General features: G+C 45.4%; 1 protein-coding gene across 2 annotated transcripts in view; it reads left to right on the top strand.

The window, feature by feature from the left end:
• LOC139226653 (dynein axonemal heavy chain 9-like) overlaps positions 1-17864 on the top strand; it is a 285314-nt gene that overhangs the window by 117825 nt on the left and 149625 nt on the right. For both annotated transcript variants that reach the window (XM_070857558.1, XM_070857559.1), the window contains exon 12: positions 3919-4041. In XM_070857558.1, the coding sequence (XP_070713659.1) occupies positions 3919-4041 (123 nt within the window). The remainder of the gene's footprint in view (positions 1-3918; positions 4042-17864) is intronic.

A 17864-nucleotide genomic window follows, 5' to 3' on the forward strand; every position in this document is an offset into this window, starting at 1 on the left:
AGCCAAGCCGAGGGGGTGTAAAGCCTCACGGTTATTTAATACTATAGATTCTTTTAAATAAAACAATTCTAAACTTTTGTTGAAAAGGCACAGCATTCATGGTTGTACCATGTCTGGAAACCTAATAGGTTGATGTGTGCGCTGTCTGATATCACATGCTGTACACCAACTTCATTGAAGGCCCTTTCAAAATGTCCTTTGTAAGCATCTGCTTGAATTGATGTTGACAGTCTGAAATATTAGATGTCTCTACTCTGACTCAGATACAACAACATTATTGTACCCATATTGGATCAGCCTGAATATCAGTTCAGTATCTGAGAAGTCATTGAACTCAAAATGGTTCATGTTGTTGTGCTTTAGTGTCTTTCCTTGTTAACATCAAGTAAAGCTTAACAGTGCAGAAAGGAATATACTAGTCCTGTGGAGCATAGGACACTGAGCAGAACACCTGCAGTTTACACTGCTTTAGTTGCTGTATAATGTCGCTTTCATGTGGCCCAATGGGATCCTGGGATACAGTGATCTTCACAATTATACAAGCCAATGCTAAGCCAGAAATAAGTGCTCATTAATTTCTAACACAAATCCCTTTATACCTTCCTATAACAAGGCAAAGGAGTGGGTGGGGGTGGGGGTTGATGGAGGGGTGGCAGGTAATTTGTGCCAAGGCTTTGGTCTATGTCTTACTGTATCTGACTGGAAGTATTTCAGAGTGACCTCAGGAGACACTCGCATCTGTTTTTCCCTGATAGCCTATGGAGATGCACCTGACCTCCCAACAATATGACAACCAAGTCTGCAACTCGCCATGCGCATATTAGGCTGGGGGTCTGGCTGTGTTGTGCAACGAACAAAATATTTTGCCAGCTTGTGATGCAGCGTGTTGGCCTTCTAATTGCACTCTGCCACTGTGCAGCCCTGCCTTGAAGTACCTGTAAAAACAGCAATACTAGGCCTTTCGAGCGGTATTGGAAGCAGGACTTTTTGATACTGGAAGTGCTTTTTTTAAGAGGGGTTTCAATTGTCCTTTCAGTTGCGTAACATAAATTAAGTCTAGATAGATGGAACTGCCTTGTTGTCTCTGATGGCCAACACGTCCCCAGTGAACCCCAGCCGTCAGTGCAAAATTACCCATAATCCAGTCTTAATTGGACACCTTCACTGTGAAGGGCTATCGTCATAGCTCATATGAAAACTGGAAATGTTACGCTGCTAGAGTTATAGGTGCTCTTTAAGTTTGAGGTTGAAATGTGTTATCGGAGAGGTCCAGAGGGAAATGTGATGCTCATTTAGCTGGTTCTGTACACAGACAGGGGATTCTTAAAATGGAGGTTATTTCATTGCCTTGAGCTTGTCATTCCTCATCGTCATTATCGCAGAATTCACCAGAAATTAGGTGTCCTCAAAAAATTGCTGACCATGAAATCTGTCCACTTTTTGAAAGTCTTGTCTTCTCTACACTGCCAAGTTCTCTGCTATAATATACTATTCCTATTTTTTTTTCTTCAAAATGCTGTTTTATTCATGGGAATATTGTGCAAAAGCATTTTGTTAGTGGATGACAAAGAAACTTAATTCCCGAAGTGGAGTTCCCTTTGCAGTGACCCACATCCCTGTTCCCCAACACGCATCTCTATTTAATGACACTATGCCTATTTAGGTTTGACCGCAGGGTCTTCCGAAGCAACATTAACCTATATATCAGCAGTCAACCTTATCCTTTTTATTTGAATTGAAATGTGGTTACTCCACTTAAAAAGGAAACTCCATACTTTTATTCTCTGCTTCTGTTGATTATTATGTATGTGCTGGTTTAAAATGTTTGATGAAATAACAGGGGAATTCCGGAGGTGACAGCCAAATCAATCAAGAGCAGGAGATAAGCATTAACCCTGGGAGTTTCAGATATCTCATCATTATGTGTTAGTTCTGCCCCTTCCCCCTATGGAGTTTGGTAACTCCTCCCAGCCACTGACTCCAATGACATTGCCTGCACTCACTGGTCAGTTTTGGGCATGCATATATTATGTACATGTATGGCTTTAGAAATAACCAAGGAAATACTGACAGGGTTGCAGTAAAGTGTGGGTTTACAGATCATCTGTCACTAGTTAATGCAAAATCTTGCGACAATCAAGATTGCCAACTGACTTACCTTAACTCAATTTATACCGAATTTTATCAATGGGATTAATGTAAGTCGGTAATTAGTGTGTGATTGCTTGATAAGATTGGCAGTTGTTGTCAACTTGTGAATTGGTTATTAATATCTGTCAGCTCCCATAGTGAGTTTGGACATGCTGGTGCTGAATCATAGCGAGTAAAATGGCAAAGTGGGAAATCTGAAATTATAAGCAGCAAGTGATGGAAATAAATAGCAGGCCAAGCAGTGCCTGAAACAGAAAGAGAGATTAATGTTGCAATGGACTCAAAGCAGATCAACCTTCTGTGCATATCTGCAATGTTTTTTTTTGCTGCATTATAGGATGTTGTGGCATTCAACAATGATTCATAACTGCATTCATATCTGGGAGCAATTCCTGTCAGATTGGAAAATTCCACTGCACCCTGGCTTCAGTTCCTCATCTGTGCTGTGTTAGCTGATACCACTTGGTGCCGTAGTTGGCATCGCTGTCTCGGGCTGAGGGAGATAACAAAATCTGGCAGGGTTGCTTCTCCTGATCACTGTCCATTAACTACCGCCAAGATTTGTCTGTGTGTGATGTCGGATGTGGACAGGATCAAATTGGTTACAATGCCCCGTCCCACCATCAAACAGCCTCCTGACACTCTCCAGACTCACACATGAAGGGTAGCCACTTGGACAAAGCACCAGGGGCTTCCTCCACCTGTGTAACTATACCTGAGCATGGGCCATGAGAAGAAACTTGAGGTGGGCTGTGAGAGACAAACAGGATGACATGAGAACATTAGCCACGATGGTGATATTTAATTGCTTTCTGATTTGAATCCTCATTCAAGAAACATAAAAATATAAGAAATAGGAGCAGGAGTAGGCCATTTGGCCCCTCGAGCCTACTCCCCCATTCAATAAGATCATGGCTGATCTGATCTTGGCCTTAACTCCACTTCCCTGCCCGCTCCCCATAACTCTTGACTCCCTTATCGCTCAAAAATCTGTCTATCTCCACCTTAAATATATTCACTGACACAGCCTCCACAGCTCTCTGGGGTAGAGAGTTCCAAAGATTCACGACCCTCTGAGAGAAGAAATTCCTCCTCATTTCCATTTTAAATGGGTGACCCCTTATTCTGAAACTATACCCGTTTGTTCCAGATTCCCCCACAAGGGGCAAAACACCCTTGCTGCATCTACCCTGTCAAGCCACAGGAAGAATTCTGATTCCGGGACTGACTGGCTGAGTACATGTAAAGCCTGCACCTGACCATGACGGAACAGCACCAAGCCGCATTTCTCCGAACATTTAAGTATTTAAGTGATTCTTAATTTGAAAAGTTAAAGTGTACACGAAGAAGTGTTTTGGAGTGTGCTGCTCCGTTGAGTGTCCTTCTGCTTTTGAGATAAGTTGAGATGAGACAACCCTGTCCCGTGCGGGCTGACTGCTCTTAAAATACCAGCCGTGACTCACCGGCATGGTGCTGTTGGTAAGATAAGGATGCTAGAATAAAGTGTGAAAGGAATGTACACGGGGGAAGACGTCAAAAATGGGAAATTTATGCTGCATTAACATTTAGGATGTTAAATTAAAAAGCTAACACTGTGGAAGCAAAACTTTCTCCGAGCTGATTTGAACTTTATCCTCACCAGTTTTAAATTAACGTCAATTCTTGCTGGTCGCTAGTGATGGGCTTTATCAGATAGCGACTGCAGATGCATGAACAGGTACCACTAATCTGTATGTCTGTCTTTTTCTGTTCCCCTCAATTTGACAGATACTTCTGATTAACAAAGAAATTAACCCAAAGGAGCTGGATTTCCTGCTTCGTTATCCAACCCAGCCAGGAGTCTCTACCCCCGTGGATTTCCTTTCCAACCAGTCGTGGGGTGGCATTAAGGTATACATTTCTTACTCCTTTGTTGCCGTCAATATAGGAATCACTGACCCAGGCCATCAGGTTCACTACTTTACTGCATTTACTTTCATGAAAACTGAGTCAAGTTCTGATAATAAGAAGAGGGACCTTGACTGATTCGCTGCACCTTGGGCGGTAATATTTATCTTCACCATCTGGGTGGCAATGTGACGGAGGGAGTGGATCATCTGCCCATTGTACAACCTGCCCAATTTTCACAATGAAAATTGTGTGGGTTTTATAAAAGGAAGGCGAATTTGCTCTGCTAGTTTCCCACCCAGGCAGTGAAGACAAAAAATTAACCCCTCATGTCTCAGTTATAATACCCATCTGAATCCACTTGAGTAATGTGTGTTCCATCGGTCACGGTCCAATTTGCACAATTCCTTAGTGGGGCTTCTCTCTAATATAATGGGCCAAAAATTGCGGTCACTACAGGCGCGCACAATGTGCGCACACACCCCTAGAGACCCTGCAAGCGTCGGTTCTTGGCACGCGATGCGTATGCGCCGAAATCTGGCACTTGAGAACTGTCAAAATTTCTTTTGACAGTTTCAACACATCCCCGGGAGATGGGCCTTCCCGGGCGGAGATTTGGGATATTTGCTCAACTCTTGCTCAGCGAATGACCTTCAAACTGTCATGCCTGGTAAAAGCAGGAGTAAGGACAACTTTTACCAGTGTAAGAATTTTAAGATGAAAAATTACATTTGATCAATTTTTATATTAAAACACTGTCCATTAAGGTAAGTTTATTTTTACCTCTATTAAAACATATTAAAAAAATTCCAAAAATTAAAAAAAAAAATAAATTCAATTTCAATTAATTTTAAATATGTGAAGTTCTTTTCTTCTTTATTTAAAATATTTATGTGGTTTTGGAGCTATTTTCCTTCATAGAAATGGTGATCTCTGTAGAAACGGAACTCACCATTACTGTGAACGGGGATACGCCATTTCCGTCGGTTGGTCCAGCCCATGTGATCCCAGGCTATACATACGCTCCTGGAATACATGAGCCCCTACACTGGACTGTGCAGCAAGGCCTCGGAGCGCAAGTCTACATTCCTCCGGGACCACCAACTAGTTTTGTTAAAAACATTTTGGTCGGAGGCATCCTAGGCCTCCGACTGCAATTTTTGGCCCAATATTGCTCACTTCACCTGTATGATTCATTCACCTGTCCCCATTTCAGGATGATTTATGAAGCATATTGGCTCATTTGATCAACATGCTGCCCACTGAGTAGGTGAGCACCAGAGCGCAGGAAAGCCCAAGCTTAGGGTCCGGCCTGCACTTAATTGGCTGGTGCACAACTGGGGCTGCAGTTGGAGTGCTGCATTTGGAGTCAGTACTCTTGGTCTACGGGAAGGGAATAATGCATCCTTGGGCTATGGGACAGGAACAATCTGTCAATGATCCAATTCCTGATGACTATCCAATCATCCCTTGCTGTAAAGTGTGGATGTTGGATGACCACAGGATCAGGCTTGGTTGTGATAACCGTCAACACTCGCTGTTCAGGATCCCAGCAGAGCTGCTGTAGAATCTGAGCCCAGCAACAATCAGTGCCATCACTGCCCTCCCCTATAAATGTGTCCCTCGTTTCACGCTGGTTTACCTATTTGTGCATTGTGTTATACATTTTGCTCACAGAGCATTTACAGGAGCTTACATTGAGGTGACTGAGTCTGCGGGCATTGTGCGTACTGTTACAGGGGTTGTTGCATGTATTGGGATCAGAGTATTGTTTTTGATGGGGTAGCTGGGCAGGGGTGATACTGCACAGGGGTGATACTGCACCACATCCGGATTCTCACTGGGTTGACTCACCATTCTTGTGCTGCCTGCAGTGGCTGGGAGTGCACTCTCAAACCAGCTTGACTCTCCTACTGGGTATAGCTGCAGAGCTTGTTGAAAGCAGAGAATTGCATAGGATGAAGGGGAGGAGGAGCATACTGCCTGATCTTTTTCTAGCCTTATGCAGAGGCGAAATATCACTTTCTACAATTTAACTCCCAATAATGCATAATGCACATGTTTGTGATGTGGGAGTTGGGGGTCTCACATCAGCAGAGTGGTGTATCCCCTCAACACGCAACCAAAGTTGACCATTTGGTTTTAAAACAAAAAAGGTGTTGAAGCTCATTAAACGCTAAGGCAATATGGTCGACGAGAATCCATTTCTTGGGCAGCAGAAGATTAACCAGTTTTCTCTAGTTATGTGGATGTGCAGCCTTGACACTAATCTGTATGAGCAACTGCCAGGTGTTTAGGCTCTTAGGAGACGTAGGGTTAGAGCTGTACATCTGTTCACTGATATCACTGTCTCTTTAGTGTACACAGAGGTGATGCCAACAGCTATTTATCTGTGACCAATTTCAATGACTTGCTGCTCTCCGAGTAGTGATAAATTGGAAAAGCTGTCGGGCCAACACAGGACTAAGCAGTGAAGGAGGTTGTAAAGTCCTGTCCCCTCAGTACAGATTCACACGAGGCATGTAGTGAAGTCAAGGTCACTCTGGACCTGCACCTTTATTTCACAGTTCTGGAATGCTGCACTTGCCTGAGACCTGTCCTTATATACCTGTCTGGGGCAGGTATCCCAGTGTCTCCTGCAAGTGCACCCCTGGTGGTAAGGTATACTGGTGGTTACAGGTCATATCTTATTACAGTCATGTGTAGCATGTTAGGATACAGTTATATATAATAATGTAAGATACATGACGTCACCCTCCCCCAAGGTCTTATTGTCTTTATAGGTTCAGTCTCTCAGGTGGTCTACGCTCTTGCGTGGAGCGTCTGAGTTGTGGCTCAGTTGTTTGCCTTGGTGTCTGTTTTTCTTTGGGTGTGGTTGCTGGTATCTCACCTGGGCTGTCTGTCTCGATTGGTGTGATTGTTGTTGACTCGCCTGGGCTGTCAGTTGGGATTGCCCTTTCCTCAGGTTGTTCCCTCTGTCTGTCCACCAGTGTGGTGCGAGTTCCACATTGTAGTCTGCCTCTGGTTCTGCAGTGTTGTTGGTAAATCTGCTTTTGACTTGGTCTACACGCCTCCGGCAGGTTTGGCCATTGTCCATTTGTACGACCAGTAGCCTGTTTCCTTCCTTGCCCGTTACTGTCCCTGCAAGCCATTTGGGACCCCTGCCATAGTTTAGTACAAACACTTTGTCCCCTATCTCATTTCATCTCCCGCTCGAATTCTGTCATGGTACTCAGTCAGCTTACGGCGCTTTGCCTCAACGATTTCGTGCATGTCTGGGAGGATTAATGAGAGCCTTGTTTTTAAAGTCCTTTTCATCAACAGTTGCGCGGGGGGAGTCCCAGTCAATGAGTGCGGACGAGATCTGTATGCCAGCAGCAGTCGCGACAGGCGACCCTGCAGCGTGGGACCTTGGATTTTAAACATGCCTTGTTTAATGATTTGCACTGCTCTCTCCACCTGGCCGTTGGAGGGCCGCTTGAACGGTGCCGTCTTGACGTGATTTATGCCATGGTCAATTATAAAGTCTTGGAATTCTGCACTGGTGAAGCACGGACCAGTGTCACTGACCAATATGTCAGGAATTCCGAGCGTTGCAAACATGGTTGCGAGGCTCTCCACAGTGATGGAGGTTGTGCTCGAGTTTAAAATGGTGCATTCGATCCACTTTGAAAATGCATCAACAACTACGAGGAACATTTTGCCCATGAATCTGCCCGCATAGTCTACGTGCACCCGCGACCACGGTTTGGTAGGCCAGGGCCAGGGGCTCAGGAGAGCCTCCCTGGGGGCATTGCTGAGTTGGGCACAAATGGTGCACCGCCGGACGCAGAGCTCCAAGTCCGCATCAATACCAGGCCACCAGACGTGTGATCTGGCTATGGCCTTCATGAGAACGATCCCCGGGTGCTCGCGGTGGAGCTCCCGGACAAATGCCTCTGCCTCGCAGAGGCATGACTACTCGGCTGTCCCACATCAGGCAGTCCACTTGTAGTGATAGCTCATGCATGCGCCTGTGAAAGGGTTTGATTTCCTCGGAGCAGGCATCGCGAGCCTCTGCCCAGTCACCGGTTAGGACACATCTTTTTACTAAGGATAACGTGGGGTCGCTGGCAGTCCAGGTTCTGATTTGGTGAGCCGTCATGGGTGAACCTGTGGACTCAAAGGCATTGATTGCCATGACTATCTCACAGTCCTGTTCGTCAGACCCTTCCGTGGTCGCCAGGGGTAGCCTGCTGAGCGCGTCGGCACAGTTGTCTGTGCCTGGTCTGTGCCTTATGGTATAGTCGTAGGACGCCAGCATGAGTGCCCACTGTTGAATTCACGCCAAGGCGTTGGTGTTTATTGCCTTGCTCTCAGATAGGAGGGACTTGAGGGGCTTGTGGTCGGTTTCTAATGCGAACTTGGCCCCGAAAAGGTATTGGTGCATCTTTTTGACACCGTACACGCACGCGAGCGCCTCCTTCTCTACCATTCCGTACCCGCGCTCCGCCCGCGAAAGTGACCTGGAGGCATAAGCTATAGGTTGTAATTTTCCTGCACTATTGACATGTTGCAAAACGCACCCGACCCCATACGCTGACGCATCACATGTGAGAACTAGCTTTTTACCTGGATCAAAGAAAGTCAAAACACTTGGAACACAGAAGGTTGAGTGCCTTATTGAAGGCGCGTTCCTGGGCGTCCCCCAAAACCAATCGCACCCCTTCCTGAGTAGTACGTGGAGAGGCTCCAGCAGAGTGCTTAAGTTCTGCATAAAGTTCCCAAAGTGTTGAGTAGCCCGAGAAAGGCGCGCAGTTCCGAGACATTCCGGGGCCTGGGTGCCAGGCGAATTGCTTCTGTTTTGGACTCTGTTTAGGCGGATTCCATCAGCGGCAATCCTTCTGCCCAAAAATTCAATCTTGGGTGCGAGAAACAAGCACTTGGATTTCTTAACTCTTAGGCCTACCCGATCCAACCGCTTTAGTACTTCCTCCAAATTACGGAGATGGGAGTCGGTGTCCCTGCCCGTGATAAGTATGTCGTCTTGAAATACAACCGTCCCCGGGATGGACTTGAGCAGACTCTCCATGTTGCGCTGGAATATGGCAGCTGCCGATCTGATGCCGAATGGGCATCGATTGTACATGAAAAGGCCTCGATGTGTGTTGATGGTGGTGAGTAGCTTGGATTCCTCAGTCAATTCTTGCGTCATATACGCAGATGTGAGGTTTAGTTTTGAGAAAAGTTTGCCTCCAGCCAATGTGGCAAATAAGTCCTCCGCTCTGGGCAGCGGGTACTGGTCCTGTAGGGAGACTCTGTTTATGGTAGATTTGTAGTCCACACAGATTCGTACGGATCCATCAGGCTTCATGACTGGGATGATGGGACTTGCCCAGTCGCTAAATTCCACAGATGATATAATGCCTTCCTGTAGAAGCCTGTCTAGTTCATGTTCAATCTTTTCTCTCATCACATAGAGTACAGCTCTGGCCTTGTGATGGACCGGTCTAGCATCCTGTGTGATGTAGATTTTGACTTTGGCCCCTTTGAAAGTCCCTACACCTGGCTGAAAGAGATGTTCAAATCGCTTTATAACTGTTGAGCAGGAGGTCCGTTCCTTTGACGACATGGCATGAACATCATCCCATTTCCAGTTTAGTTTTGCCAGCCAGCTTCTCCCCAGCAGTGCTGGGGGGTCTCCGGGGACAATCCATGGGGGAAGTCGGTTCACTGTCTCTTTGTGTGTGACGGAGAGCATGGCACTGCCGAGGACTGGTTCGATTTCTTTGGTATAAGTCCTCAGTTTGGTGTCGACCATTGTGAGTTTTGGTCTGTCTCTTTTCTGCGGCCACAGTTGTTCAAATTGTTGAGCGATCATGAGAGATTGACTCGCTCCCGTATCCAGCTCCCTGTTGATAGGTATCCCGTTGAGTAGGACCCTCATCATTATAGGAGGTGTCTTGTTGTAGGAGCAGCGGTCATTGATCGTGTTGACCCGCTGTACATCGGTGTCCCAGGTACTGTCCCCACCGTCTTCTGGTCCGCTTTCCGACCCATCCGATTCGTATACCAGCCGAGCTGCCTTTTTTTGCACATGCGGGCCAGATGCCCTGTATATTCACAGTTCCTTCAAACAGCCTGCTGAAATCGACACCCCCTTGACGAGTGCCCACCCCCACACCTCCAGCACAGACCGCTTCCATTGTTTCCAAAGAATGAGCTGCGTCTGGCTGATCTCTCTTGAGCTTCTCTCAGTTTGTAGTTGATTGCTCGCATTGTGGGTTGATGAGATGTGAACGGCCGTTCCTGTGGCCCTTGATGGCTTCTGGCGCCACTGCCTGCTGTTGAGGGCCTGCTCTCCCGCTTTTGTCTGTGTGTGGAGGTAGCAGCTTGTTTCACGCTGTGAACTCCTTGTTCCGATATTTCATTAGTTGTCGTACCTGCATTGTAAATCAACCTCGTTTCTTCTTCCCCTGCCAAGAATGTCTATGCAGCCAGTGCTGCTGCCTCTAAGGTCAGGTTCTTGGTCTCTTTGAGCTTTTTGAATATGCCTGCGTGGCTTATTCCTTCAATGAAAAAGTCTCTCAGCATTTCTCTCCTCAGTTCATCGGAGAACTCACATAAACTAGCCAACTTCTGAAGTTCTGCCACGAATTCGGGTATGCTCTGGCCCACACAGCGTCTGTAGTTGTAGAACCTGTGTCTGGCCATGTGTAGGCTGCTCGCTGGCTTCAGGTGGTCTCTTACCAGTGTGCTCAATTCTTCAAACGACTTGCTTGCTGGTTTCTCGGGTGCCAGCAGATCCTTCATTAAAGTGTATGTTTTCGAGCCACAGCTGGTCAAGAGATGGGCTCTTTTCTTGTCTGCTTTGTCGTCTCCTAACCAGTCTATAGTTACAAAGCTTTGCTGGAGCCTTTCTATAAAGTCCTCCCAATTGTCTCCAGCATTGTACTTTTCATCTGATCTGTTGTTCGCCATTCTGTGGATTCTGTAATCCCATAACTCGTCGCCACTGTAAAGCCCTGTCCCCTCAGTACAGATTCACACGAGGCATGTAGTGAAGTCAAGGTCACTCTGGACCTGCACGTTTATTTCACAGCTCTGGAATGCTGCACTTGCCTGAGACCTGTCCTTATATACCTGTCTGGGGCAGGTATCCAGTGTCTCCTGCAAGTGCACTCCTGGTGGTAAGGTATGCTGGTGGTTACAGATCATATCTTATTACAGTCATGTATAGCATGTTAGGATACAGTTATATATAATAATGTAAGATACATGACAGAGGTCCGTTTCTTTTGGGATGTGTATCTTCTGAGAACAGGATTTATATATTACTTTACCACATGTCTCAGAAATGTTTAAAAGCAATGGATTATTTTGAAGTGCGGTGACTGATGTCATGCAGGCAAACGCAGCAGTCACTTTTCACCTAGCAAGATCCCACAAGTTGCAAAGAGATGAGTGACCAGTTGACCTGCTTTTGGTGGTACTGGTTGGGACAGGGATGTTGGCCAAGACACCAAGGGAACCAATGCTCTTTGAATGGGATCTTTAAAGTCTACCTCAACCAGAAGAACAGCCAGACCGGGCCTCGGTTTTAATGTCTTATCCAAAGATGGTCATCTCTGTCAATACAGTTTTCCCTCAGTACTCTGCTGGAATACCACCCGAAATTGGTTCTAAGCTGCAGGGCTATGGGTTTGGCACAAAGAACTGGTCCATTGAAAAAACAGCTGCAGATACAAAAGGGGTCATTTTAATTTTTATCGCCGGGCAAAAAACAGATATCATCGAATCGGAACCGCATTTTGCATCTTGACAATTTTGATTTTTATTGAAGTCAGTGGAAAAGAAAATTGGGTGAGGTGTAAAACAGGTGGCTGATTTTCTGGCACCCTTTTTTCCACTCGGTGATAAAAGTTAAAATGAGCCCCAATCAATATTCCCTTGAACTTTTGGGGGGTGCACAGCCCCTTTAACGGGTTGCACGGCCCATCAAATTCCCACGGTTTTTCCTATTGTAAAGCGACCTGCACGGGAGCGCCAGACTGCTGCGTGTGGCAGCATTGCCCCCAATATATTCCTAATGTATCTTACACGTTGGAAATTTCCTCCGAGCCGGCCCTGCTTCATAACTTTACCTAAAATGCACGGAATCAGCGCTCACTGGCATAAACGAGCCTCCTCCGTACTTTCGGCAAAGTTATGGCAGTGGAGCGGGAGCAGCTCCGAGGAAATGGTGGTGGGAGCAGACTCGGTAACAGCTTTCAAATGGGAATTAGATCAATACTTGAAGGAAAAATATTTACAGGGCTGTGGGGAAACAGCAGGGGAGTGGGACTAATTGGATAACTCGATGGCCTTCTTCTCTGCTGTAAGATTTTCTAAAATTCCCAGCCACAGTGATGCTTGAGGCCTGTTGCACAGTTTGCAAAAGGACCTTTTTGGCTGCGAGGATGTGAGTATGCATTGGTGTTGGAACACATTCACTGTTCAATTCAAAGAAAGACTTGCATTTATATGGCGCCTTTCATGGCCACCAGACATCTCAAAGCACTTTACAGCCAATGAAGTACTTTTTGAAGTGTAGTCACTGTTGTAATGTATGAAACGCGGCTGCCAATTTTCGCACAGCAAGCTCCCACAAACAGCAATGTGATCAGATAATCTGTTTTTGTTATGTTGATTGAAGGATAAATATTGGCCAGGACATCAGGGATAACTCCCCTGCTCTTCTTCGAAATAGTGACATAGGATCTTTTATGTCCACCTGAGAGAACAAACGGGGCCTCGGTTTAATGTCTCATCTGAAAGACGGCACCTCCGACAGTGCAGCACTCCCTCAGTACTGCACTGGGAGTATCAGCCTAGATTTGTGTGCTCAAGTCTCTGGAGTGGGACTTGATCCCACGACCCTCTGAGGCAAGGGTACTACCCACTGAGCCACAGCTGACATTGCACTGTTCGACCAGTCAGGCTTCCACTGATATTAATCTATTGCTAATAGCACTGGACCAGCCTCGCAGGCCGACATTCATTCTGAACCTTGTTCTGAGCATAGCACAGTAGTGGTTGCATTGTGGCAGCAATTCGGTACACAGTGAGCTTCCAGTCTTAGTTAAAGCTATCAGAGAGACGATGGGAGTATGAGGAACAATTAGTGATGGAGCGTGCTGACTCCTGTCATTCAATCCCTTCCCCAACTCCCCTTGCAAGATGTGGGAAGCATGTTACTAGTTTGTCCCCTTGAGTGGAGGTAATGCTTCACACAGGGTATAAAAACACACATCTGAGAAAAAAGATCTATAAAAATACAGTTTTGGATTTTTAAGCTTCATTATTTAAACATAGAGCAAATGTGATAAGTTACTCTGTACCTTACTGAATAGACTCAGACTTTTTATTATCTTAATATAAAAGATAGCATTGTTTTAGATCGTAATTCAATATAGAATAAAAATATCAAGTGAGGTAACAAAAAAATCTTTTTATTTTTAATTAGTCCAGAAATACTAGAACAGCATATGGAGCAGGGTGATGACTCAACAGCCTTAAAGATTCAGGCTGGATGTTACTGAATGAGCTATAATGTAATCGTAGCATTTTGATGTGCATATAGAGCAAACCCAAGTGAACTCTTTGTGACGCAGTTGTAAACAATAAAAGTCTCCTTTCTTGTGGCCTCTGTTAGCTGTAGAAGGAGGTTGCAATCCAATTATTTCCCACGCAGCGATTAAAACTGTTTGCGTTGGGACAGCACAGGGCATAAGTTATTTATAAAACGCAGCAAATATTAACATGACTGCAGCTAACTTTTATTAAATATTAAAACAGTATTATTTTTGATGGTATTTGGTAAACCTTTTTTGCTTTCCAAATACTGCACTGTAATAATGAAACAGACATTTACAAGCATCATCTCTGTCATGTAAGTAAATCAGTTACCCTTTCCCCGACATGTTAAAGGCCCTATCTTCTAAGTTGATTCCTGTAGAGAAAATAAGACCCACACTTTTTTGTCTTATCATGAGGTATGACCATATATTTCATAATTTCCAATGGTAGTATTTGAACTTACAACTTCTCGGTTGCTATTTTAGTACCATGACCACAATATTACCATGACCAAGTATATGTAAGAAAGTAATAAGGTGTGCAAAAAGGAATATGAGAAAAATTGCAAGGGATATAAAAGCTTACAACAAAAGTTTTAATACATATATTGGGCCCAAGTTTCGGCTCGAGTTGCACCTATTTTTTTTGAGCAACTAGTTTAGTATGGTGTATCTTAGAAATCGCAATTCTCGGCATTTAGTTTGCTCCAATTCTAGTTCGAATAGTTTCGTTTTAGTACAACTTTTTTTTCAAAAGGGGGCGTTACCAGCCCTTACGCCTGTTTTGCAAGTTTAGGCAGAGAAAAGTTACTCCAAACTAACTTAGAACGGAGTAAGTGTTGATTTTTGTACGCTCAGAAAAACCTTGCCTACATTTTAGAAATTAGGCGCAGGGAGCGAGAGACGGGGGTGGGGTGGGGCGGTGGGGGAAGGGAAGTTAGGGATTTTACAAAGCATTAAACACTTCACTTTTACCAATAAAGAGCCATCATCAATAATAAATGATAAATAAATCAATAAATAAAAAAGTAAATTTTCCTACCTCTCCATCAAAACAGCGGCAGCAGGCACCGAGCTGTGATCTTTCGGCCGTTCGGCCAGGGGATAGGGAGGGTTGAAAAACACCGGGAGGGAGAGCCAGCCAGTTAGCATGCACCTTTGAAAATTTAATTTTTACTTAAAGTATGGGTGCTGCATTATCAACGCCATGGATTATGCAATGGTTCTCCATTAATTCGCTACAAAGGTGAGAATTGATTAGAGCTCACCGCACCAGGAACGTCATAGCCCGTAGGCTGATGGGCAGGAGGCCTTACCCACGTTGGCAATATCGAGTCAGGCGCACGTACCTGGACATGAGTGAGGCTGATTTTGTCAAAAGGCTGTGTTTCCATAGAGAGGTTGTCGTTGAGATCTGTGATATGCTGAGAGCAGATTTACAGCCAAGAAGCAGAATGCCGACTGCCTTGTCTGTTGAAGTGAAGGTTTTAGCTGCATTTTCTTTCTATGCCTCGGGATCGTTTCAAGCTACAACTGGAGATGCGTGCGCCATCTCTCAACGTGCAATACATGTCTGCGTTCACGGCTGCATTGTATGCTTGGAGGAATGCCTCCATCAAGTTCCCAATGACCAGCCAAGCCATGCATGACAGGGCTGTGGGCTTCTCCAGAATTGCTGGCTTCCCAAAGGTACAGGGCTGCATTGATTGTACCCACATCGCCTTGCGAGCACCTGTGGAGGATGCCGTGCAATTCAGGAATAGAAAAGGTTTCCACTCCATTAATGTGCAGCTCGTGTGTGATATCTGCCATGTTTCAGCAGCAGCCAGAAGGACAGAGCAGGCTACTGGGAGACAAAGGGTACCGCCTCGCCACCTGGCTCATGACGCCCCTACGCGTAACCTGGACGGAAGCTGGCTCTCAATACAACATGTCGCACATTGCGATGCGCAGAATCATGGAGAGGACCATTGGCATCTTGAAACAGCGTTTCCGATGCCTGGACCATTCCAGAGGCCACTTGCAATACTCCCCTGAGATTGTCAGTCAGTTCACTGTTGTGTGCTGCTTGCTGCATAACTTAGCCATCATGAGACAGCAGGAGCTGGTAATGGAACCAGAAGACCCACAAGAGGTGAGAGTGCCTGATGATAGTAATTTGGAAGAGCAGGATGAGGATGATGACGACGATCAGGAAAGCATGCAAGTGCCTGATGCTCGAGCACGAGGTCAGAGGAGGGCGGTCCATCTTGCTCCTTTAACGATTGCTTGAGCCCTGCGCGAGCAACTCATCCGGGAACGCTTCAATTACTAATGCCTGAGGGCTCTGCGACAACTGTTCCGCATGGACGTGTTTATTTTTTGGAGTTGTTCCTATGTTGTGTTGTGTTATTGGAACATGATTCAGTTTTAATGTAAAAATATTTTATTGAAAAGTTCACAATGTACTGCATGTTAGTGTAATAAATATTGTATCAAACTTTACTTTAATACGACTCTTTAAGATCACTTAAAAACTTTACGATCATTTATAAACTTGTAAAGTTACAAAAATTACAAAACAATTTAAATGTGAAAAATCTTACACTCTGAAGATCACTGAAACTTCAAGATCACTTTTTAGGTGCAAAATTAAATAACTTCCAAAATGTGAGAACACTTACACTCTAAGATCACTTAAAAACCCTAAGATCACTTTTAAACTTGTAAAGTTACAAAACTTACAAAACAATTTCAACTTGAAAAAAGTTACTACAGTTACATCAAGAACAAGAACAAAAGCAGCAAAGAAAGGCTGCAACCATTTCTCATCCACATCTCGGTGAATATTCACTTCTTCTTGGGGGTGTCATTTGATTGGCCGGGCTGTGTGCCCTTATTTCAGTAGCTACCTCACCCAAGCCCTCCCTGATGGCCTGTGCTGTCATTTGCATGCCCTCCCTGATGGCCTGTGCCGTTGCTTGCAATCCCTCTGGCATTCCCTCCCTCATTTCTCGTGTCATTACTGCTATTTCTCCCGTCAGTACTGTTACTCTTCACCCACCGCACTGACGTTGCCCACGAGTGATCGGGTAATGTCATTGCTCTCCACACCCAATGCCATAACCTGAGCCACATCTGTTGCACGCTGCATCTCAGGAGAGCGTGTTTCCAATCTCCTCTGCCTGTGTTATATATTTAACCCCTTGCAACCTGTATCACAGTACCACCAGAGGGCCTGCCTGTTGGAGTCCCAAGGGATCCCAGCATCCCTTGGGAGCACTGTATATAAGCAGGCCACCCACGAGGTACCTGCTCTCTGGAGTCTTATTAAAGGAGCTAAGGTCATGCTTGCTCATTGTTCACAGTACTCAGTTTCATCCTTTATTATGAGTGTATCAATTGGCGACGAGGTAACGAACAAACGCGCGAAAATGCAAAGAACAGTTGGTATTCTGGAGAAGTTCTCAGAAGGGGATGATTGGGAGGCCTTCGTGGAGAGACTCGACCAATACTTTGTGGCCAACGAGCTGGAAGGGGATGAGAATGCTGCCAAACAAAAAGCGATCCTCCTTACTGTCTGTGGGGCAAAATCCTATGGCCTCATGAAGAATCTTCTAGCTCCGGCAAAACCAACAACTAAATCCTGTGAAGAATTGTGTACGCTGGTCCGGGAGTACCTAATCCTAAGGAAAGTGTTTTGATGGCGAGATATTGGTTCTACACGTGTCAACAGTCGGAGGGACAGGAAGTGGCGAGCTATGTCGCCAAACTAAGGTACCTTGCAGGACAATGCGAATTTGAGGGATTCCTAGTACAAATGCTTAGACACTTTTTTGTACTGGGCATTGACCATGAGATAATCCTTCGCAAACTGTTGACTGTTGAAACTCCGAATCTAAGCAAAGCCATAACGATAGCCCAGGCATTTATGTCCACCAGCGACAACACCAAACACATTTTGCAGAGTAAAGAGGTTTCAGCCAATACTGTGCACAAAGTAACGTAGTTTTCGAGCAGGAATATACATGGCAAAACGTACACGCCGGCTGCTGCTGCCTGACCTCAGATGACCCAGAGTCCGCCATCAATCGTTAATGCGAGGCAGCTAACACCTTGTTGACGTTGTGGAGGTGATCATCGGGCCCATCAATGCTGCTTCAAGCACTATGCGTGCAACTGTTGCAGAACAATGGGACACCTCCAGCGAATGTGTAGTCGAGCTGCAAACCCTGCAAACCGCCACGTTGC

Source organism: Pristiophorus japonicus, chromosome 16 (genome assembly GCF_044704955.1).
Source record: "Pristiophorus japonicus isolate sPriJap1 chromosome 16, sPriJap1.hap1, whole genome shotgun sequence".
Taxonomy (NCBI): domain Eukaryota; kingdom Metazoa; phylum Chordata; class Chondrichthyes; family Pristiophoridae; genus Pristiophorus; species Pristiophorus japonicus.